This window comes from Corythoichthys intestinalis, chromosome 1 (genome assembly GCF_030265065.1).
Source record: "Corythoichthys intestinalis isolate RoL2023-P3 chromosome 1, ASM3026506v1, whole genome shotgun sequence".
Classification (NCBI taxonomy): domain Eukaryota; kingdom Metazoa; phylum Chordata; class Actinopteri; order Syngnathiformes; family Syngnathidae; genus Corythoichthys; species Corythoichthys intestinalis.
In genome coordinates this window covers 72835381-72860610 of record NC_080395.1, presented here as the reverse complement: position 1 = coordinate 72860610, position 25230 = coordinate 72835381, and the positions used below count along the sequence as shown (strand labels likewise).

The following is a 25230-nucleotide window of genomic DNA, read 5'->3' as shown; positions in this document are numbered from 1 at the left end:
TTTTACACAGCATGGTCGTTGCCTGAAATCACAATAAGATTGAGTTTTCAGACGAATATTAACTAAAGTGTAAACACTTCGGAAAATATTTGTCGTAGGGCGGAAAATGCAGACAAAACTGAAAAAGCAGTTTCTGCTCTTGCACTCCTCTTTAAAAGAAACTGCTGTATTTTAAGCCAAAAGAACTGTTGTGTTTGATAGAACAATATGTCTATATGCTGCCATAGCAGATTCATGGCGCATTAAGCCCCCAAACTATTTTTAATTCGTCTGTTTTACCCTGGAAATCCCCGTTTACAGACCTCACGCAACTGCTTTTGTTTCAAACCAGCCATAAAACGAAGGTAATTAATTATATTTATTTTTCAAAATGCCTGTCATTCTTAGCGTAGAATGATGTCTAATATTCCGTTTAGAAAAATTTTTTTTTTTTTTTTAATTATTCACTCACATATTTTAAACTTTTAAACAAATTACGTCACAATGAAAAAAATGGTGTCTGGTCAGATACGTACCTCATAACTATTGCTTAATTGTATTCTCTTTTTGTTACTGTCACATTTTCTCCGATATGTTAGATGATAAATAATCGATCCAGACAAAGAAAAATTGGAGGAAAAAAAAAATATATATATATATATATATATATATATATATATATATATATATATATATATATATATCAGGGGTCGCGTTAACCGAATATTTTCCGTCGTTGACCGGTTTTTTAAAACGGTGACGGAAAAAACTGAAGTCCGTCCGTTATTTTGACAGGTTGCAATTCACACCCCAGACCACAGGGTGGCATATTAATTAGCTATTGTCTCTCTTAATGCATGACGTCGTTGGCTATTCTGTCAGAATATTGTAGCGTCACCGTGGTCTGGCGGCAGCACCGTGATTGACACATCAACGCGAGGTTCTTATTGGTGCACCCGGTGTGCCAGCGCGTCATCCAATTGGTGGACTAGATTGCCGCCTGTGTATAGACAAGTTTCCGAGGTACTTCCGGTTTACTTCCTTATGTCTTCCTTCCCCTTCCGTTTCCGCCTGTTTACCGTTGAAGTCAATGGCGGTGGAATCGAAGTTGGAAGGTCTTTATACAAGATCCCGGGAATGTTATTTTGATGTAGGCGGGTGGAGAACCAAGCCAAGGCCTCCATGCTTTGTACCATGTCGATTTCCAAACCATGGGTGCTCGTACTCGTCATACAGGTGGGAAGGAAGGAGATGTACAAAACTGACAGCTCCTGCAGTCATGCCCCCGCTGTTATGGAAGGTAATGTGCTCTAAAAATACGAAACCTAAAATCTGGCGCATGAAACGACTTGTTGCCTTTGCTATTGATATTACGATGATGATTGTAATTACGAAGTTTAATCATTTTTACAACAACTAGCTTCTGCTACTGCTGCTAGCCGCCTGCTGCTAATCGTGTTTGAATGCACCGCATAAATCCAAGTGTTACAAGTTTTTATTCGTTTGTTTACAGCTGGGAAATGCTGTTATAAAAGGGAAGACAACTTGACTTGTACGTTGATGGACATATATCGAACATATATCGTTTGCGTTCCACAATGATGATGACAGCTCGACTCCCGGGAGAGGCCGAGAGAGAGGCAGGAATTGTGACAGACGTTGGTTCGCCGAGATCGCCGTGATCCAACTACGAACTTGTGAACGGTAGCATCTTTAAATATGTGCTAATGGAGCTGGAATTACCGAGGACGGGAAAAAAGCACATCTAAATGCCGCCGAGGGCCTCCGTGATGTCGCTATTTGTTCACGAGGCTCCAGAGCTCTGCGGTCTGATATCACATTCTCGTATGCTATTTTTGCAATACTTTTATAAATGTGATTTGTTGACCTGTTTTGGAGTGCACCAATCGTTTTAAATAAAACAAGAAATTGAATCATGTCTAAATGTTTTATTGCGATCAATGCCTGCAATAAAAAAAAGAATGACATACTATTTGTGTTTACATCATATGTACATAACCTTGTAGCATTTCCTTGTAACAAAACAATCCATGTCAGCCCTTCTGCAGTCGGCAAATGTAATATAACTTGTAATTTCACCACATTTTGGTCACTAATGGCCGTAGTATCAATCCATTCCTCACGTTAACACAGGCTGACCGTTGTTAATAATTTTGTCCACGAATGATCAACGAAGTGACACGAACTGCCATCCAATCTCATCTACGTGTCATCTAGGTCGTGCTGAATCAATTTTTGAAGATTCCATGGGTTGCTCTGGCTTGATTTCGTAGTTTTATCGTCGTCAATACACTGCTAATACACTGTTACTCGACCGGACCGGAAGTGCGAAGCAGACATTTTCCAAGATGGCGGCGCCCGTATTTCGCTCAGGAAACTTGTCTATAGACCCCAATCACATGACGTCACAACTCCGCCCCCTGACTGGAGCAGCCGTATTGTCCGTCAGCTCGTCGTGTTTACACATTACCGCTACGTACATGCCTCCTATTACGGCGTGTTTTTCTGCTCGTTAACATTAATAATCAAAATGGCGAAGGCGTGTGTGGCGGTTGGTTGCAGTAACAGAGAAGATAGACGGAGAGACTTGAAGTTCTGCCGTATTCTGAGAGACCCGAAGAGGAGAGCGAGATGGACTGCTGTAGTTCGACAAGAAATCTGGGCACCAAACGATCCACAGACTATGTAGTAGTCATTTTATATCTGGTAAGACGCATTTAATATATATTTAGAAGATTTTGGGCTGACAACCACAATTAAGATCATTGTGTGACGTTGGTGATTGGGGTCTATATAGTTGCCTCTTTTTCTTTGGGAGTGGAGTTGTTTTGTTGGTGTTGGCGGTAAGCAGAGTAAAAAGAGGGAGAAAAATACAACTTCCGTGTCTAATTTTTCGCCGCCAAGCAAGCGTTACAATATTAATTAAAAATGAATGAAAACTAAATACTAGTGAATATGTCATCATTATCATTTTAAAAATTTAAGTGACTGGTAAAAATAGATTATGACTGGATTTTTATGACCCTGTCAGCCAAAATGACAGACAACGAAAATGTCTAGCGCAACCTCTGATATATACATATTAGGGCTGTCAAAATTATCGCGTTAACGCGCGGTAATTAATTTTTTTAATTAATCACGTTAAAATATTTGACGCAATTAACGCACATGTCCCACTCAGAAAGTATTCCGCCTTTTGGTAAGTTTTACAGCAAGACTTTTTGTGCTGTCCAACAGCGAACTCTTGTGGTTGCTTTGCGACATGGTTTATTGTTTTTTTTCCAGTTCATTATGGCTGCACGACGTCTTGGGCTGATAATGTTGTGCTTATATGATCCTTGGACAAGATTTGTCCGTAAGTATGGTTGTTGTAAAGAATGTACATATTATGTTAGTAAGCGAAATGTTATATTTTTTGTATGAGACGCTTTTTGTTTATGTTTAGTGAACCTGTATATCGTGCTAAGCTAACGTTGTTGCTAATGCAATGCTTGTGTACTTTTTTTTTTGTAGTTTTACAACGGTCTAAAGAGGACAATGGTTTGAGGCCATTTTATTAATAAATCAGATGAAAAAGGAAGAAGTCTAATTATTAAGGCGTCGTTCACTAGCTGTCTAGCTTTGGAAAAAGTAGACGCTTCGGAGTGAGGACAGCATAGACATATGTATATAACAATGTATATATCCATCTTGTGTCTTATCTTTCAATTCCAACAATTTATTTTACAGAATATATATAATTTACAGAAAAATATGGCATATTTTATAGATGGTTTGAATTGCGATTAATTGTGATTAATTACGATTAATTATTTTTTAAGCTGTAATTAACTCGATTAAAAATTTTAATCGTTTGACAGCCCTAATATGTATTATTTATATATATATATATGAATAGGAAAATCTCAACTAGGAAAATCTCAACCACTCCTTGATGTCTGCGATTTCTGCATCGCGACCCTTGTTATATTACCATGTTTCACACATAAATCCCCCCAAAAATCCAGCTGTGGCCATTAACAGCTGTGTCTTGACACTGTGATACATGCTACATGGAGTTTTTGGATCGAAAAAAGGTAAGTACGCGATCTCATTAAAGTCATGGCGTCTGTAATTCTGCTCTTGCATGCTCTCACCTCCAGATAGGGTTTTACTGTTTAAATGCTTTTTTTTTTTTTTTTTTTTTTTTAAATATGCCCTCCCCAGAAAATTGAGATTCTAAGCTTTATAATGATGTATCACACATGCATATGGGACAGTTTTGAAAGTTGGCCAAATCGGGGGTCTCTTTTGTTGTTTTGGCAACTTTTGTTGCCAGGGGTTTGGAAATTCATGGCTATATTTTGAGTTATTGTGAGGGGAAAATAAATTAACTTTATTATATAAGCTGCACACAGGTGGCTACTTTTCATTGTGTCAAAGTGTCCTTTTGTCGGTGTTGTCCCATGAAAAGATATACTTAAATATCTGCAGAAATGCGAGGGGTGTACTCACTTTTGTGATACACTGTATACACTGTATATGTACACTGCTCACATATACACAGTATATATGTAAATAACCAGAATAATAATAAATAAAGAATTATGTTGAAATAAGGCCCTTCACTGGTCCCCGCCACATACATATGAGTCTCTTTTTCTAACAGCTTCATAGGTGCCGTATTGGTGTCCCTGTGGGTTATAATAATAGGTTAAGATTCTCATAAGTGTCTTGTATGTTAAAATGACAATATAAATGCTTAAATAGTCTTATAAACATATAATGTTCATCTTATAAGGACCTGCAAGGGCCCTATGACTTATGAACTCAGTTTTTATAATTGTCGTATTGCCTGACAATAAGGCCATTATCAAACCTAATGTATACTTATAAACATATATTAATGTTAATAAGCATCATATATAGGACTTATTGACAATTATTAAGTCTTACTTTTATTACTTTTATTAATACTGATTACTCGGACCTTAATCTAAGGCGTTACCTGCATGGGTAAAACCTGTTGTGTTTTATTGTGTCTTATCGGTAATACTGTGCCAAAAGCAGTTGTTTTCACATTTCTGTGGTTTCCATGGCGACCTTTAGGTCAGGGAGTTCCGACACCTCTGCTTTTCCAGGAAATGACGCTTTCGAGTGATTTGGCTAAGGCACCAGAAAACCAATTGGTCTAAAATTAGCCTGTCAGGCGAGTTAACTATGGTAAGACAAACCTCCGGTGTAGTCATCTTTGACCTGAAACCACGTGGTTCTTTGATTTTGACGTGGGCTTAATCCTTAATCTCCCTGAGAGCTGTTTGTTACCCATGACGTACAGTTGCTCTCCTATTTACTACAGTTAATTCTTCACAAGTTAAACGCTTTTTTGCATAGTCCAGAATGAGGGATGGATTATTCTTTTCTTCTTTTATTTTATATTTTTAAAACTCTAATGGATACAATTCGAACTTTTGATATAAATCTTTGAATATCTTTTTTTTTTTTTTTTCAATTATTCGACATTGACTATTCTGCAGGAGAAGCCAAGACTTATTTGTAAAAAAAAAAAAAAAAAAAAATGTCTAATTTTATGAGGATATGCATTATGTATGATTTTATATAAAACTATGGGTCAAACCCAGAGTGCTACTGATAAAGAGGTTGCCCTGAAAAATATCCAGGAGCTGTACCGTAGGTTTGCAGATGAATGTCCAAGTGGTAATTTACACCTGCATGAATTCAAGAAAATTTTCGGAGTCAACAGGAAATCCTCTGAGGAAGAATCAGCATACATGGAAAACGTGTTTCGATCATTTGACACAAATAAGGTAATGTTTTTTTTTCCAAGACCTGGCTGTTTAATATGTAATAGTTGGTAACATTTGCATTATACTCAATTGAGAACAATTACTGTAAATGGTAATGCAAAAATTACACTGGTCTAGTCACATTTGTGCACAAAATATGTATACCTTTTGTAGATAAATTGAGGTCACTGAATGCAATGCAAGTGTCAGAATATAAAACTTGGTTCTAGTTTGCAAGGTACGTCCAAGTTTTCTCCTTCTGCCGAATAAAGTGTGCCATGTTATCTCTGCAGGAATAACAATCGTCAGTGTGACTTTTAGGCTGCAATCATACCAACCGAATTCCAAATCGCATTGTATTCATGTGACTATTAGTCCATTTAGTCATACTCTCTGGACACGAAACATACCATTGGTGCGGTTCCCAAAACTGATCTTGAGGCCCTATTTCCATGCCAAAATAATCTCTGTATGATCTTTTAATGAAACTAGTAATGCATCCACAGAGTCCACACTGTTCTTTTAGCATATACTTGTATATATACATATATATGGCGGAAAACCAAGGGCGTAGGTTTGGTTTCAACATTGGTAGGGACGATATAACAGCATAACCTGCATGTACACTTTTTGCTGGGGACGGTACATTAATAAGACCAAACAGATTGGGTGAACGGGGGTCAGGACTACATCGCTCACGAATATGAACCTAATTTATCAAAAGGCTAAATGAGCAATGCAAAATAAATCTGTATTGGCTTATACTAAATTTCGTAGGTATTGGTTCAGGTTTGATTTGATTCAAACCTTTGTTTTCAAAAACTATTAAAGGGTATGTAGTGCCCTGGGAAAATTTTAATATTCCATCATTTATCCATAAACGCATGCCTTTTGTATTCATATCATGTCACATCGTGTAATTACACACAAGAAAATGAGAGAAATTTGGCTCGATTGTCAAGCTAAAACGACCGGCGCCCGAGATCTGGCAGATTGTGTGCGTGACGTCACAACAAGTGAAGAGAGTGCCACCGGCCACTAGGGGGGCAGCGCCTGTCTGCATCAATATAATTCCTTCTAGTGAGGGGAGAATTAGGTGTGTTTTGAGCTGTTTATGCTGATGCATTGTCTTCGTCCTGCACATATTCCAGGTTCCCTCGTTGTCAATAAAGGATAATTCAGAATTGACAGTGAGGGGTGTTTCTTCAACAAGAAAAAGGCTCAGTGCTTTAATACTCAATGTCGGCGATGATAGCAGACAATTTCGTTTCTAGTTTCAGCGACGAATCCGACGTTGAAGGACGTAACGAATGTTCATCTAATGGTGACGAGGAGAGTTACGAAGCTTTAATCGGTGTTTTAGGTTACCAATTTGAGCCCAAACGAACGCCAATGCAGCGTAATGAAACGGTCATTGAGGGGAGCAATGACACTGATGAAACATCGGCAGCAGATCGTGTGGGAAACACCAATGATTTGTTTTGCATTTCTTTTTGTGAAGCTGATACACCGTGACTGCAAAATAAAGGAATGCATAGAATAATTATCATTTATTGCGCTATCATAGCTTTTCGCTCTGCCAACAGACACAAATATGAATGGGATCAGAGGATTTGTTCTATATATTTTACGAACGATAATTTATACATGAGTCCAGTCCTGTATCCAATGCGTAACATTTTTTTATTATAAAAGAGTACTCACTCTGGCCATTTCGAGCTTGGCTGCTCCCCTCCTTTGCTTAGCTTTAGCCTCCTTTACCAGTCATCGTCCTCTTTCTTGATATCTCGGGACATTTAGGTGGCTGCGCCTGTATGGTCGGCACCGCATCTCCTTTGAGCAGCAATCTTTTAGCAAAACCCGATTTCACTTGTCCATAGTTCGAGAAGCTTTCAGGTGGAAAATGCGCACCACAGAAAAGCGTGCCGGAGGCTGTGTCTAGAAAATTAGCCCTCTTTGCACGGACGAACTTTACCCATTGTCTGTGTAGTCCAGCTTTTTTTTCGCGTTCAGGAACTCATGGATACTATATTCCGATAAATAACTATTTGTACACCACATAGCACAGCAGTTTTGAACCATTTTTGTGATGTTTTCGTCAAACAAACCCCAACGCTACTCTCTCGTCGTTAAAAAACAATGGCACCTGGCTCCGCCTCGACTGTCAATCACTTGTCGTGACGTCTCCGCCCCATTCGGCTGTTTCCGGAGCACTTTCGGAAATGTTCGTCATTTTCTATCTATTTTCGATAATTGCTCATTAATGTGATTGATTTTTTTGTTAACTTTATCAATATTTGTTATCTTGGCACATAACGGTTCTATTGATGTCTCACACCCCCGTTGCCGCTACACACCCTTTAAAGAAAGATTTTGAAAGCTTCCAGAATAAATGTCTGGGTTTTATGAGCAAATTTAAATTGCAATATTTGAACATAAATTATATTAACATACAATTCAATTCAATTCAATTCAATTTTATTTGTATAGCCCACAATCACAACAGAGGTCTCAAAGGGCTTTACAGAGGCAATATGATGCACAATTAGAAATGAAGCAACAAAGATTAATAGATACAGTTCAAGTCCTGGGTATCCCCTATCCTAAGACCCTCCATGCCGGCAAGGAAAAACTCCAAAAACTCCAGAGTCAATTGGGAGAAAAATGAGAAACCTTGGGGAGTACCACAGTCAGGAGAGATCCACTCCCAGGACGGATAGACAGGAACCCCAGAACGGCTAATGGGAATTAGCAAGCGAAATTGTAGTCCGTAAAAATACAGTGGAGTAAAGGAGCAAGAAGAGGTCCCTCTGGTCAGATGAGACGGGGGTAGCAGCGAGGACGTCAATCCAGCCAGGGGTCCGGATAGTCAGGAGGCTGCAGCTGAAAAATAGCCCCTCCCCAGAGGGGAGGGGGGAAAGGGGACACCGGGTGACTAGTGATGAAGAGACTAGACAACTAGATATTAACATTGGAAAATAGAAATAAAGTAAGACAAGTGGTAGGTAGAGTAAGAAAAGGAGATAGAACTCAGCGGCTGTACTGCCCCCAGCATTATAGCTTCTAGTGCAGCTTAAACTAAACTGTGAGTCTACCCCGACTTCAACTAGCCTAACCATAAGCTTTGTCGAATAGGAACGTTTTTAATCTAATCTTAAATGTGCAGACTGTCTCGGCTTCTTTAATACTAGCTGGAAGCTGATTCCATAAAACAGGGGCTTGGTGGCTAAAGGCTCTAGCTCCGACAGTACTTTTATAAACCGTGGGAACTACCAGTAGACCTGCATTCTGAGATCGGAGTGTTCTGTTGGGGCGGTATGGAACGAGAGCATCGGTGAGATAAGATGGCCCCAACCCATTAATGGTCTTAAATGTAAGAAGGAGTATTTTAAATTTAATTCTAAACTCGACTGGAAGCCAGTGAAGTGCCTGGAGCACAGGGGTGATGTGCTCTCTTCTATTGGTTCCTGTTAAAAGTCTTGCTGCTGCGTTTTGGACTAGCTGAAGACCTTTTAGAGAGTTTTTAGGACAAGCTGCAAGTAGGGAGTTACAGTAATCCAATCTCGATGTAACGAACGCGTGAATTAATTTTTCTGCATCACTTTTAGATAAAATATTTCTAATTTTGGCAATGTTGCGCAGGTGAAAGAAAGCCGTTCTACAGGTTTGTTTAATGTGTGCTTTAAACGATAAGTCAGGGTCAAATAAAACTCCTAGGTTTTTAACTGTGGCGCTGGAGGCTACACTTACATTGTCCAGAGTGACTATCTGGGCAGATAAAGAGTCTCTAACACTTTTCGGGCCTATTATAAGGACTTCTGTCTTTTCAGGGTTAAGTAGAAGATAGTTAGTGCTCATCCAGGTATTTATATCTCGGACGCAGGCGTTTAGTTTTTCTACTTGCCTGACCTGCTCAGGTTTAATTGATAAATACAGTTGTGTGTCGTCAGCGTAACAGTGAAAGTTAATGCTATGTTTTCTGATGATATTACCTAGAGGAAGCATATACAGCGTAAACAAGATGGGCCCGAGGACAGATCCTTGCGGCACACCATAACTAACTCTAGAGTACGATGATGATTGCTGGTTTACATTGACAAACTGGTACCTATTAGATAAATATGATTTAAACCAGCATAGGGCTGCTCCTCTAATGCCTATGTCACATTCTAATCTCTGCAATAAGATATTATGGTCGATTGTGTCAAAGGCTGCGCTCAGGTCCAGCAGAACCAGGATCGAGACTAATCCAACGTCAGCGGCAAGTAACAAGTCATTAGTTACCTTAACTAATGCGGTTTCAGTGCTATGATGAGCTCGAAAGCCAGACTGGAACTGTTCAAATAAACTATTGTCCTGTAGGTGCTGACAGAGCTGTTTAATTACCACTCTTTCAAGGACTTTGGAGAGAAATGGTAAGTTAGAAATAGGTCTATAATTGGCCAAAATATCAGGATCAAGAGTAGGTTTTTTCAAGAGCGGTTTAGTAACTGCATATTTAAAGGACTGCGGCACGTAGCCAGTAACTAATGAGGTATTTATTATATTTAAGATAGTGTCAATAGTTAGAGGCAGGGTCTCTTTAAAAAGTTTGGTTGGGATTGGGTCGAGGAGGCACGTTGATGGTTTGGAGGACATTCTAATTGAAATTAAATCAATTTAGTCTACAGTGGTAAAGTTATTTAATATTTTAGAGGGTTTTATAGGAGATTCCGAATTCTTTGTCTGCACTTTATCAGACCTAATAACTGGAAGTGATTCATTAATTTTATTTCTAATAGTTGCGATTTTGTTGTTAAAAAATTTTAGGAAGTCATCACAGCTAAGGGTGGTTGGGATATAAGGTTCTATTGAGGTGTGACTGTTTGTCAGCCTTGCTACAGTGCTGAACAGAAACCTAGGATTATTTTTGTTTTCCTCTATTAAGGATGAGTAATATCTGGTTTTAGCCGTACGCAAGGCCTGCTTATATGTCACTAAGCTGCATTTCCAGGCAGAGAGGGTGTGCTCTGTGTTGGAACGGCGCCAAAGTCTTTCTAATTTACGTGTCGATTGTTTAAGAGAGCGTGTTTCAGCATTATACCAGGGAGAGGCTCGTCTTGGCTTGACAGACTTTAATTTGGAGGGAGCGACGACATCGAGGGTGGTACGAAACGTAAACAGAACACGATCAACAAACTCGTCATTAACAGCAAGGCCGGGCATCATTCCTTCATAATTAGATGTCATGGAGGCAAATATAGGCTGAATTATCTGTTTATACTCTGAAACAGAGTGATCACCTAATGTCCTTTTCATCTGAGTTCTGGTCACTAGTGGCGGATTATCTTGAAGCACAAACTGAAAGGTAATTAGAAAATGATCAGACAGTACGGGGTTGTGGGGATGGACACTAAGATCACTAATCTCTGTACCGTATGTTAAAATCAAGTCCAGTGTGTGCTTGTGACTATGAGTTGGTTTATTTACATTTTGAATGAAGCCAGTCCCATCTAGTAGGTCATTAAAGGCCTTACCAAGGGAGTCACCTTCATCGTCAACATGTATATTAAAATCCCCTACAATTATAATTCTATCCCAGCTTAGCAAAGTACTAGATAAAAAGTCAGAGAAATCTAACAAAAACTGTGAGTAGGGACCAGGGGGACGGTAAACCACTATGAAAAGAATTGGTTTTTGGTTCTTCCAGTTAGTGTCTATAATTGATAGTGCTAGACTTTCAAAGGATTTATAAATGTGATTAGCTTTACTTTTTGGGCTCATACCTAAACAAGAGTGTGATATTACTGCCACCCCCCCTCCACGGCCCGTGCTTCTAGCTGTGTGAAAATTCACGTGACTTGGGGGTGTGGATTCATTAAGTCTAACAAAGTCATCCTGCTGAAGCCAAGTTTCAGTCAGGGCCAAAATATGAATATTATAATCCCCAATTAAGTCATTAACTAACAGAGATTTGGGCGAGATTGACCTGATGTTTAATAATCCGCATTTTATATATTTATTATTACAAGCTATTTTATTTTCACTGCTATCAGGGACTATATGTATTAAATTCTTTGGTCTCGTTCCTATAGTACTCTGTTTTCCCCTGTTCACTATACGAGGCACGGACACAGTCTCTATCTTCTGTCCTGAATTTTGGATTTGTGACAGCTCGGAAAGAGGCGAGTGGTCACTACTGACAGAGTTGTGTTTTAGACTACAACACTGCGCCCGGGCCCCCACTCTGAAGTGTCACTTTTACACAATAAATAGAAACTTGTTCATAATCTCTTCACTATCTAAGAATGCAAAAAATAAATAAATAAACATTTATCTTAAGACGACTCAAGATTGTCTAAATAAAAATATTAAATGTAACTGCAAAAACTTATAAAACAAAAAGGAGCCTTCATACATGTAAAACACTACTGCTTTTGTCAACAAGCACAGCCAAACTCGGAAAGAAAAAAAAATTAAAGCTCCTTTGGGCTACTTTAAGACCACATAAATAAAATAAAAATAAAAATTGGGGTGAAGGGGGTAAACTCACTATATTTCTCATAGTTTATTTAATGCTATAGTAGAAAACACATTCAGGAGGACACTTCTCTCTAAGCAGCTTCCTATTCGAGTTTTGCAGGTTAGCAAATTCAAACAATTTAATGCTATTCTAACTGTGATGCAGGTTCAACTTGCAGTAAAAAAAAAAAAAAAAAAAAAAAGTGGTGTGTTCCCCACCTCAAAAACATTGACGTCTTTTTACATTACTTAGAGTGGATGCTGCCAGCCGGAAAAAAATCTTCTAATATCCCCCCTCTGTGATGGGGGTGAAGGGGGCGGAGGAGAAGGCATGTTGTCGACATGTTGTATTTCTGTCTAACTTTTAGTGCGTGTGTGTGGTGGGGGAGGGGTAAAGTCATCAAACAATCAAACATGCGTTTGGGGGGGATTAAACTGGCACATTCAGCAAGTGAACAGGGGTAAATTTAAGCAAGGGCGTAGGTTTCGTGTCAACATTGGTAGGGACGATATAACAACATAAAGTGCATGTAATTTTTTTGCAGGGGACGGGACATTAATAAGACCAAACAGATTATTGAACTGGGGTCAGTGGCAACATTTCTCACGAATACGTACCTAATAATTGATATGCCGAATGATCAATGCAAAAATTAAAAAATAAAATAAAAATCTGTATTGATTTATACTAACTTTCACGTGTATCACATCTGCTGACCCCCACCCCCGTTCGATTCAAAACTGCTAAAGAAACATTTTGAAAACTTCCGGAATAAATGACCGGATTTTATTAGCAAATTTAAATGTCAATATTTGAACATAAATTATATTAACATGCACCATAACTACAAACTTGTAAATAATCTCTTAACTATCCAGGCAGGCAAAATATAAAGATTGCTCTTAAGACCACTCAACATTATCTGTCGCAATAAAGAAATTAAATATAACCGAAAAAACTTCTTAGTCAGGGTATAATAAAAATGGAGCCTTCGTTCAGGTAAAACACTACTGCTTTTGTCCACAAGTACAGTCAAACTCAACAAAATATGAAAACTTTTTACCTCGATTATGATTAATTTATGATTATCTAAAGAAAAAAAAATGTCTGCGTAGGCTGCAAATAAAAACATTTTCTATAGTATAAAATAAATAAATAAATTTTAAATAAATCCAAGTCATCAGCCAATCAAATGTGTGTTTGGGGGGTGTGGTGGGGGGTACCGGCACATTCAGCAAGTGAAAAGGGGTAAATGTAAGTCTGAACATAATGAAAATGAGTCGTTTAATAATGGTAGGGTCAATTATATCCTTACAACATATAGGAAGACAAAACAAATGACCTATCAGGTGATTCAAAATGAATGTGCTAAAGTCATAACAAAACATGTCAAAAATAAAAAACATTTCAAAACTAGCATGGACACACGTGTTGAATATCATTTCAAGTTTTAGTCCATGTTTTATAAGTGCCCAAACTACCGCTACTTCTACAAACTACTACTTACAAGTACTCAGTGTGGCAAAATAAATGAAGATGTTACTTCCAAAGCATTTGTAATTGCAATCATTTTCTGGGAGAAATGGAGCATTATCTGACAGGATTGCAGGGGTGCCAATAAATACTCTTGGCCAGCAGTATACATAATAATAAATGTATGTCGTGCCATGTGTTTGCCACTGGATAGCAGTAAATACACATTTTAGAGAGAGCCAAAAAAATATAAATTAATCAATGTGTAAAATGATGTTCAACACATGTGTCCAAGCTAGAGTTTTGTAATGTTTTTCATTTTTGACATGTTGTGTTATGATTTTGGCCCATTCATTTTGAATCGCCCTATAATGCAAATAAGGTTGCTTAAAAGTTGGTGGGGACAATTTGAGTATCCTGAAAAGTTGGTCGTGTTATGTCCCTACCGTCCCTATGCAAACCTATGCCCTTGAATTTAAGTCTGAACATAAAGAAAATAATTCACGTAATAATGGAATAATAATGGTCAATTCTATCCTTAGAACATATATGGGTAATTTAGATTGTCTTCCCATAACTGAAGTCATTATGTATTGCAAATAAGTTTGCTTTAAAGTTGGTGGGGACAATTTGAGCATCCTGAAAAGTTGGTAGTGTTATGTTCTTACCGTCCCTATGCAAAGCTACGCACTTGCGAAAACCACAGGCAAGACTGAAAAAGCAGTTTCTGCTCTTGCTCCCCTCTTTAAAATAAACTGCTGTATTTTAGCCGAAAGAACTGTTGTGTTTGATAGAACAATATGTCTATATGCTGCCGGAGCAGATTCATGGTGCATTAAGCTCCGAACTATTCTTACCGGTAATTTGTCCATCTTACCCTGGAAACCCCTGTTTACAGACGTCGCGCAACCGCTTTTATTCAAAATGTCTGTCATTTTTACCATTGAATCATTAATTGATGTCTAATATTTAGTTTAAAAAAAAAAAAAAAAACGACTTTAAAAAATTATTTACTAGCATATTTTAAACTTTTAAACAAATTACGTCTCAATGAAAAAAATGGTGTCTATAGATAAGTCACGGCTATCTACCTCATAAATATCGCTTAATTTTATTTTTTTATTACTGTCACATTTTGTCTGATATGTTAGATGATAATCGATCCAAACAAAAAAAATTGAAAAAACAAACGTTTAAAAGAGTAAATATATGAAAAAGAAAATCTCAACAACTCCTTGATGTCTGCGATTTCTGCATCGCGAACCTTGTTATATTTGAATGTTACACCCAAAAAATCCCCCCAAAAATCCAGCTGTGGCCATTCACAGCTGTGATACATGCTACATGGAGTTTTTGGATTGAAACAAGGTTAATCCGCGATAATATCTCGTCAAGTCGTGGCGTCTTTAATTCTGCTCTCCCATGCTCTCACCTCCAGTTAGGGTTTTGCTGTTTTTTTTGTTTGTTTGTTTTTTTCTAAAATACCCTCCTGTTCAAAATTTTCCTTCCCCCAGATTATTGAGATTTTAAGGTTTCCAATGATGTATCACACATGTATATAGGACAATTTGGAAATTTGGCCAAATTGGGAGTCTCAGAGCAGTCCCATTGACTGTATGAATAGGTATGTCCTTTGAACATCTTCAGAGTCGGGGTTAGATTGGGCCTAAAAAAATCTAGCCCGACCCGGCCCGATCAATTAACTTGATTTGCAGGCTGAAATTTTATGTTATATTTGTGAGGACTCAGGAGAAGAAAGAAATGCGGGGATGCGATGCGTGGTTGAGTTTTGTGTGATCAGATTTGTGACAATGCTTGTGCATTTTGATATTAAATTAGAGCCCGTCTTTTGTTTACATTCAGCGAAGTCGACACAAGTTTCTGTAAGTATTTTCAATAATCAATCTGAAGCGTTTCCATACCCCACTCCGATTCGCACGGCATACCGTGTTGTTACTCAGATATTCAGCATGACCGATGGAATACATATATTGTCTGCTGGCGAAACAGCGCAAGGACAGGCACATAATCTGCGCGGTTGTGAGGGCCTGACTTTGGCGGGTTACATTAATGATGTCCGCCTCAATCAGCTGGCAAAGGTAACGAATTCCCTCAGCTGGAAATCTATATCTTACCACGGAGAACATCGTCCGGGTACGCCAGCGGATTCTGGCGATCTCCAAAAACCCGTGCCCTCCAAAGACAGCCCCTCACAATCCACACACCAATGTCGTATTGGTCGTCCAGGTACATTGTCAAGAGGACACGTCCACGGAGGAGTGCTGTTTAAACAGAGCGTGGTTAATTGGAATCCTGGGGTTAAGCAAGATCTAACTCTGAGACGACCAGGTTTGATGTGTGGCATGTGTTGCCATGGCAACTTTCTCCAGTTTCAACATATCCACCCTTCGTCGTCCCCTTTAGCCAATAAATTATGCTGCATGTGATGAAGTTACTCTCGAAGTTACCCTGCTAAGCCAGAAAACCGGCTTCGTAGTACAGGCCACAGGTCTTAATGCACAATTCCGATTTTTTTGTCACATCTGTTGTTTTTTTTTGTTTTTTTGGGCATGCCCATTCAGACTGCCTTTGTCCATTGAACCAGTTCAAGTGTTACGCATGCGCACTAATTCGCAGTCCGACACGTGCTGAGCAAACTGACCCATATGCGCAGAAGCATCAAAACAAATGACTACACATGCTGGCTAGAAGGCATTACAGGGTGATCATGTTTTGATTTCCAAAAAGAGGACACACATACCAGACATTGATAATCCCCGTTTAGGTGTATATTCAAAGTTTATATGGATTAATAGAATGTGCACGCGTCAGTTTGCCGTGATTCAGCCATGTAAGCAATACTGAAATATTGCCTATTTGAGGCACAGGGACAAAAAAAAAAAAAAAAACTAGCATTATCAGCTCAGACCGCTGCCACATTCTGGAAAAATGTGGCAGAGATCGGATTTAAAACACATACGAAAGTGACCCAGATCAGATTTGAAATGGTCCACGTCTATAGGATTTGTCATGGTCAGCCCATCAGTTAATGACTCACTTGAGTCGGAAAAGCACGAAAAAATCAAATTCGTGCATCAAGACCTGCGGTCTGAACCTAGCCTAAAAAACCTCATTCACTAATAAAAATATTTTTGTTTGTAGGCCTGTGTTATTAACTGTATTTGTTTGTTTGTTTTTCAGGATGGAAAATTAGACTTTATGGAATATGTGGCAGCGATACATCTTGTATTACGAGGAAAACTTGAGGACAAGCTAAAATGGTCTTTCAAAGTGTATGACAGAGATGGGAATGGCTGTCTGGAGAAAGAAGAAGTAGGACATATTCTCAAGGTTAGTATTCTGCTTGTTTTTTGTTGTTGTTTAGTCGGGCTTTGCTCAAGTGATTGAGGCAAGTGGACTGTTGGAATGTGTTGACAGAATGATACAGTAATCAGAGGTGGGTTAAGTCGGCAAAAATATTACTCAAGCAAGTGTAGCGTTACTTTAAAATAATATTACACAAGTAAAAGTAAAAGTGGTCATCCAAATAATGTACTCAAGTACAGTGCAAGTGAAAAAGTATCCAGTGAAAAGAATACCCAAGTGAGTAACATCTTCAAGGGCCTCTGTGTGTCCATTTTTTTATTCTGACCAATTTAGCACAGACAGTTTAACCAATGAAGTTTCTGCTAAAGCAAGCAGCACCTGACTGCAATCAACTGATTACACAAAAGGTGTCATCTTGTCTTGTTGAAATGAAGTCCAGCACCCACTGCAGCCCTATGTGGAATAGTTTGCACACCCCTGGCTTAGAGTGTGATATTTTTTTAAACAACGATATATATATATATTTTTTTTCTTATTACAAAAAAATCGATATGAACTGTAATTATTATACTGCACTATAACCTATTACGTCACCATATTAGGACCAAAAAATAAATAAAAATCATCAAATTCAAACTAGAAAAATTAAACATTACCTGTCCAAAGAGCAAGCATGTCCTCTAGTGGAGAAAAAAAAAATTCCTACCATGAATTGAAAACAGATGTATCTGTGTCAAATAAATCACTGCCAAATGTAAACTGGGAGATAGAATCAAACAAATCCACACTCTCGAGTACAGGTAGTTCCCGAATTTCCGCATAAATCGGAATTAACCCTTTAAGTACCCCTAAATAGCTCCTAAATCCCGAAATAACTTTCCAAAAACATGTATTGTACGCCATTCTACTGTCCTCGCCAAGTCCTAGCTAGACAGCGAGCTAAGCTCCGAAATGACCCAATGGTAGACATCCGTGTTGTTTGCTGACTTTACTCAATCGCTCATGAAATCAACATTTGCAGAATATAACTAAAACAAAAATGAAATTAAATAAGTTTCATCTTCAATAACAGCAATTCAGATTTGAGTTTATAACTAGCTGCTGATACAGCAATAACAATCCAAACAAAGGATTAGCAGTTAGCGTCCGCACATCATCAAAAACAATCACATAAACTCGCCCCAAGTATTTGACCACAATTGAAAACGCACAATAAACAGTACAAAGGGTGTTTTATACAGGTGTTGCCTCTGTGGCTGCTTCACAAGCAACCAACGTGCATGCAGAGTTGCAGGCTTTCCCCTCTCTCTCTCTCTCTCTCTCTCTCTCACTCGGCTGCGCGATTTCTTTATGAGAAAAAAAACAAATGTGCTCTTCCTTGTGTGCGTGCATGCCCATGTGCTCTTCGTGTGCGTAAATATGTTCTTCTTCATGTGTTCATGCGTTTTTACTCGCGTGCCATTAATACTACCTGCTCAAAAAAAAAAAAACTGCTCTTCGCTTCCCGCGCCGTGCTCATATTTTTCTATCATTTACATCTTAATTTCAATGATAAGCGTCACCTTTTTCCTTTTTTCACCACCTACACTAATCTGCTTAGAACCCATGATGATTTCTTTCACGAATAAAAATCCGCCACAAGAAAGTCCATCTTGTAGGAAACCAATGACATTGCGACGCTGTCATGAATCATCGTATTTTGAGCATGTCATCATATGTTGAGACAAACTATTAGTCAAATGTTACGTCGGATGTTGAAATGATTGTATGTCGAAGCGATCGTCTGTCGAGATACCACTTTATTTATATATTTCCTTTTTATCTATTTGGTCCTGCATATTGACAACAATAGACAATTCATTCTCATAATAATTCTCAATTTAGATAACTAATGACACAAAATTAAATATGTATATAAAGATGTATTTATAAATTTCATCCTCCGTAGCCCTGAAGTGTTTGATTACTTCTTCAAAGAAACCATCGTCATTATCCACAACAACGCCTTGTGAACTCTCCAGGTAGATCTTTTAATACATGTAATTAATCCAGTTAAAACCTTAATACACTTCTCCAGTTACTCTGTAAAGAAAGAGGTTAATTAACCGTGATTAATACAGAAAACCAGATTTCCAGCCTCCACCTCGCTGCGTATGGTGTTTTGTTTAGTGATCAGTAATGTTGTATTTGTGCCAGTAATACTTAACATATGGTCACCACCTTGCAATGGAATAAGGAATAATGGAATATGGATAGTTTGTAGGGATAAAAAAAATTTACATGAACGGGTCACATTAAATAAATAATATAGTAGCTATGAACATTTTGAAGTTGTTTGTCCCTATTCACGTTTTTTCCTTATCTGCTCAGATTATCTACAAATTAAAGAAGCACTCTGACCCGAGCACTACAGAGAACATTGAGGATATCTGTGATCGAATATTTAGCATACTGGACAAAAATGACGACAGTAAGCCATGTTTAATTCAAAGTCTTTTATTGTAAATTTCTATACTATATGGAATAGACGTGGATGATAACATTCTTACTCTTTGTAAATACACTGCACAAAAAATAAAGGGAACACGACAGTAACATGTTATAGATTTATTGAATTTTCATTAAATACATTGTTCTTTCCATAGCTGAATGGGCTGACAACAAAATCACACAAAATTTATCAGCGGAAATCAAATGTATTAACTCACCGAGGTCTGTATTTGGCATTATACTCAAAGTTAAGGTGGAAAAACACACTATAGACTGATCCAACTTTGATGTCATGCCCTTTAAACAAGTCAGAATGAGGCTCAGTAGTGTGTGTGGCCTCTGCGTACCTCTGTGACCTTCCTACAATGTCTGGTGAAGCCAAGTCGCAGGAATCAATCCAGCCGATACGGTAGGCCTCCCGCCGGAACAGCCCCTGCAAGTCGACCCAAAAGCCAAACCCCGCATGTCCACTATAACGTTAACCCTTTGTACTGACTCAATTTTGAACGGTTAGAAAACTCATTGAGACCAAATTGACAATTTATTCGGATCGACAGGGGCAAACAGAAACACTCAAGGCAAGGTCAACCTATTGTACGTCAATAATAGTTCCTGAGAGAAATGACAACACCTAGTTAGATATTCAGTCTTTTGAAGGCTCTCGCAGGGTGGGCCGTGGGCAGGAAGAAGGGTGTGTTAGGGATTATTGTCTGTTTGTGGATTGGACAGGTGGATTCGGGAGCTACTGTTGTCCGGGCAACGTGGATGTGGATTTTTTTGCCACCTCGGCGTCAATGGGGCTCTTGGAGTATACGTCGGTAGTGTTATCAGTTGGATATTGGGTGTTCTCCTGTGTTCCTCGTGTTAGGACAGACCGTCCTACCCATTGTCGTGGACAGTCTGGGAGAACTGGTTGTGAGACTTGGTGGTACAGACGTGGGCTTGTCAGCGTCAATCTAGCTCAGTGCGTCAGAAGCATGCGCTGGGCCTCCGTGATAAGAAGGCGTTGTTTATCTCTTATGCCCAATGTTCTGCTTGTTTTCATTAAAGTATGGTATAAGTGCTACTGTACTGGACTGTCTCAGGAAATTAGAATACACAATATTCTAATTTTTTGAGACAGTCCTGTGTATATATACAGGACTGTCTCAGGAAATAATATTGTGTATTCTAATTTCCTGTATTCTAATTTCCTGAGACAGTCCAGTATTTATTTTATATTGGATGTGTTAGAGTAATACAAACAGCCATACGGTAAATACGAGAAACAATATTATTCCCTGATTGATTATATTAAGTGTGTTAGAGTAATGCAGTCAGACGATGCCTATCTACCTGACTGGGCATGCTCCTGATGAGTCAGTTCTCCTGGGGGATCTTCTCCCAAATCTGGACCAGAGCATCATTGAGCCCCTGGAAAATTTGACGAGCAACCTGGCACCCTGGGGTTGACTCCAGGAGAGCTGGACAGGGCGATTGAAGGTCCTTAAACCCTCAGTAGGATCGGTATCCGTTCCTGTGTTCAAGGAGGAACAGGATGTGCACTGCCAGAGCCCTACAAAATGACTTCAAGCAGGCTACTGGTGTGAATGCTTCTGACCAAATAATCAGTCAGAAACGGGCTCCATGAGGATGGCCTGACAACCCAATGTCCTTTAGTGGGCCCCGTGCTGACTGCCCAGCACCATAGACCTCGATAGACCGCCAGAATTTGCAACTACGCCACTGGCTCAGTACTCTTCCTCAATGAGAGCAGTTTCAGCCTGAGCACATGCGACAGACGTGAAAGGGTCCGGAGATGTCATGGATAATGTTGTGCTGCCTGCAATATCATTTAGCATGACCGGTTTGGTTGTGGGTCAGTGATGGCCAGGGGAGGCATGTCCCTGGAAGGATGCACAGACCTCTACAGGTTAGATAAGTGCACCCTGACTGCTATTAAGTATGAGTTTAAGGATGAACTCCTTGGACCGATTGTCATAAGCTAGGCTGGAGCAGTGGGACCTGGATCCCTCCTGGTTCACGATCATGCCCAACCTCATGTGGCTAGAGTATGCATTTGATTTTCATAGGTAATTTTTAAAAACAAACTATGGAACGAACAAAGTATTTAATGAAAATATTACATTCTTTCAGATCTACAAGGTGTTATTTTAGTGTTCCCTCTATTTTTTATTTTTTTTAGCAGTGTACATAGCGATTATAGTAAATATAAGGAAAATAGTTATTTTTGTATGATTTTAACTTTCTCTAATTCATTCTGCAGGTCAAATTTCCTTAGAAGAATTCATGGAAGGAGCTGAAAAGGACCCGTGGGTGCTGGAACAACTCAGATTGGATTTTGCAGCCTGTGAATGGTTTTTAGAACATAAGAAGAATCCAAACTCATGATATACGTACTGTAGTCATTATATAGTTTATATTTGACTAATGTTATACAAAAATACTGAACAGTCCTCGAGTTACGAACGAGTTCCCTTCCTACGCTGGTGATGTCATATACAGAAAAGCAATGTGCACTAAATAAGCAGAAACTATGCACTGGGGACCAAATGGCGGACAAGGAACAGATGTCGAAAAGTTGAAATGTCGTAACCCAAGGACTCCCTGTATGGTGGAGTTTTGATATGCCAAAATGTGGACTAAACATGAACTGGAGTTTGTATTTTTTCAATCCATCCATCTTTTCCTGCTTATCTGAGGTCGGGCTGTGGGGCAGCAGCTTCAGTAGGGAAGCCAGGACTACCCTGTGCCCTGTCATTTTGTCCAAGGGGATACTGAAGCGTGCCCAGGCCAGTTGGGAGACATTGTCTCTCAAGCGTGTCCTGGAACAACTGCGAGGCTTCCTCCTATATGTATATTTTTTCTTCACATTTTGTGGCGTAAGTCTTTCATTTGCATCACAAAGTATGTTTACATACAGAGATTACCATTTCAACATCACAGTTATCCAAGGCCATGCAAACACGTTCAAAACCCCGAATATGCTCATATTCTGCCCCTGGAGTCATCCTTTTCTAAACATATATTTCTGGCCACGTAAACCTGCTAATGCCATAGCTTCATTTGAAAGAAGCAGTCTACTAAAAAGCTGAATATGCCATACACAACTTAATAGAAAATTGCCTTGCATCGTGGTTGTCTTAAAAGGCTGAATATGAAAAAAAAAAAAAATCGGATTTTGGCTGCTCGTCTGGAAAAGGCCTTTTGTAGTCTGCACAGGCTCTAAGGATTAGCTGAGCTGTCACATTAGCTGCTACTTCTCTTGAGGTGTGGGGATTAGTGCAATAATGGAAGGAGCTGACCGGTCCATACGTCAGAGCAGGGAAGGTGCTGTGCATTAACGGAGGAGCAATACAAGTGCAAGCGTTTCAGCAGCTTCCCCCAGCAGACAGGAGAGATTCAATGATTTCTCAAACATACATGCACGGTTCGGAAAACGACTAAAAATGTGTTTTTAACAAGGTAATGACCACGTATCATGATTAAAACATATAAACTCAATCAAGTTGATTTTGAATAATACCATACCTGTCAACCCGAGGCCGTTGGCAATCTTACAAATAGTGACGTACGCCCTTACAAATTGGTGACTAATCTTACAACGTTGTATGTGGCGTGCAATATAAAACAAAAATAAAGCTCAACTTTTAAAATAATTTGAAGCGGCATGGAAAATGAATGAATGAATGAATTAATTAATTTATTTATTTATTGGTAATAATGTCACATAGTATAACCTGGTGCAATCAAAGAACAATCAATATCTTCAGCTACATCATGATTACTAAAATTTAACAGTGACTTTGTTATAAATGTATGTAGCACTTTTGGCAATTTCTATCATGTCTTAATGGCTGCACTTCAGCCCACAATTGAGTTTGACTTGAAGGTAGTTCGTTCGTATGTCCAATTATAAATTAAAAAGGTCAAACGATAAAATGAACTTACTAATGCAATCTTCGAGTCAGGGAGCATTTCTTTTGGTAATTCTGAGAAGTGATCAGCAATAGTTGCAGACAAATTGTGTTCGGCAACAAATTGGCAGATTAAAATCTCCGCTTTCGTCACTTCTCATTCTGCAGACTTCATCTTTATGACCAGTGTTGTGAATCTTACTTTTATAAAGTAATTATTTACAGTGACAAATTACTTCTCCCAAAAAGTAATTAGGTTAGTAACTCAGTTACCTGAATGTAAGAGAAATTAATCACTTGGCAAAGTAACTGGTGTTCCCTATCATGTTTTTTTTTTTTCTTTTTTTCAAAACAAAACAAAACAAAAAAACATAGTAACCTTTGCTATGTTTGGAAGTCATTGAATGTTGTGAATCAACTATTAAAGTTGTTGAAATTGCTCTCGTTTTTGCATTAGTTCCCTTCTGTCTACTTTCGACAGTTTGAAAGTTTTAAAACATGTTTCATCATTTAAAGATAGATTCAAGTCAAAATTTTGCCGATTTAGGAGTATTTTAGATAAAAAGTTACTTATGTCCGCTAGGAATGTTCACGACAACAGAGCCTTTCAGAGAAGTCAACTGCTTGAAGATGGCGGCTGTTTACTAATGCCGCCAAGTCTGTCATTTCTCCCATTGATTTTTTTCACGTTTCAAAATGCATGCATGGTACGAAAAATATAATAACTACCTTGAATCCTCGAACAGATCACTCCTGAGACAATCCTTCCTGTTTGTATGCGGTTCGGCTTTTGTACTTTTTCAATCCTAAATCAGGCGTTGGATCACTGCATATGTTGACTCTGCGACCGACTGCGAATAACTGAAGCGGACTGTAGGGCGGACCCCAACCTAAAGGCGTTGTGCAGTGAAGGTGGAATCTGACCCGTCAATCATTATGAAGTCTATGTTCTACTAGTACATTTGAACTTTTTTTTGTACAAATTTGGTAATGTAGAAATAACAAAATTTACGCCATCACTTTCTTTCATGTCTGATGGCGTTCGCGTGCAAAAAAAGTTTGCTGTTTCATTTTGCAGTATACTCACGTAAACAATTTTGAATATTTATGAGTGTAAAATTCACGTCAAACGGAATACTGGCTTCATCTAAATGTGGCGACTGTGTGACCATTGTGCCTGATGTGCGTACTGCTACCTCAACCTATTAAAATAATAAAACATGTTTTTTTTTTTTCCTAAAGAAATTCTGTGCTGTCTTTTTCTACACACATCTCTCTGAAACAGTTGAAAAATTCATTGCAATAATAACACAATTTCCTTTTTTCACCTGTCCTGTTCAGTTACGTGGACACAGAGAATGAGAATCTGTTGGCGTTTATCACACTAGCACTGTTTGGTTCTTTTTCTCAGACAGTCCGCTTCGTTTTAAATGTAATGTAAATGTGACCGCGCAACCGAACTCTACGTTGGACCAAACAAACGAACTCTAGTCTGCTCAAAAATCATGGGTCTCAGTCTGCTTTAAGCGCACACTGCTTCGCTTGTGAATGCAACTGGGGTAGGGTGCACTTTTGCTACTTTATGTGCAACATCACAGCGTGGAGCTGTGATGCTCCAGGCCGTGAAGCTACACGCAGGGCAACTTTGGAAGCGGAAGTACAGGCGTGCACGTTATTCAAAATCAACAATGGCAAGATGACAATTAACAATGGCCAAATGTTGTGCTGCGATAAG

At 38.8% G+C, this 25230-nt stretch overlaps 1 protein-coding gene across 1 annotated transcript; it reads left to right on the top strand.

Annotated features, from left to right (window-relative positions):
• The first annotated feature begins 5316 nt into the window (after positions 1 to 5316).
• On the top strand, positions 5317 to 24648 carry LOC130927656 (guanylyl cyclase-activating protein 2-like). The gene is made up of 4 exons (XM_057853596.1): positions 5317 to 5807; positions 16963 to 17112; positions 19459 to 19558; positions 21845 to 24648. The coding sequence occupies exons 1-4, from the start codon at positions 5589 to 5591 to the stop codon at positions 21967 to 21969; spliced, it is 594 nt and encodes a 197-aa protein (XP_057709579.1). The 5' UTR covers positions 5317 to 5588; the 3' UTR covers positions 21970 to 24648.
• Positions 24649 to 25230: the final 582 nt, after the last annotated feature.

What these genes read in the sequence shown, in the direction of transcription:
- LOC130927656 (XM_057853596.1), top strand. Translation starts at nt 5,589, where the DNA reads ATGATTTTATATAAAACTATGGGTCAAACCCAGAGTGCTACTGATAAA. An exon ending in GATCATTTGACACAAATAAG is followed by an intron (nt 5,808 to 16,962) that starts GTAATGTTTTTT and finishes TTTGTTTTTCAG; the next exon opens with GATGGAAAATTAGACTTTAT. An exon ending in ACTGGACAAAAATGACGACA is followed by an intron (nt 19,559 to 21,844) that starts GTAAGCCATGTT and finishes TTCATTCTGCAG; the next exon opens with GTCAAATTTCCTTAGAAGAA.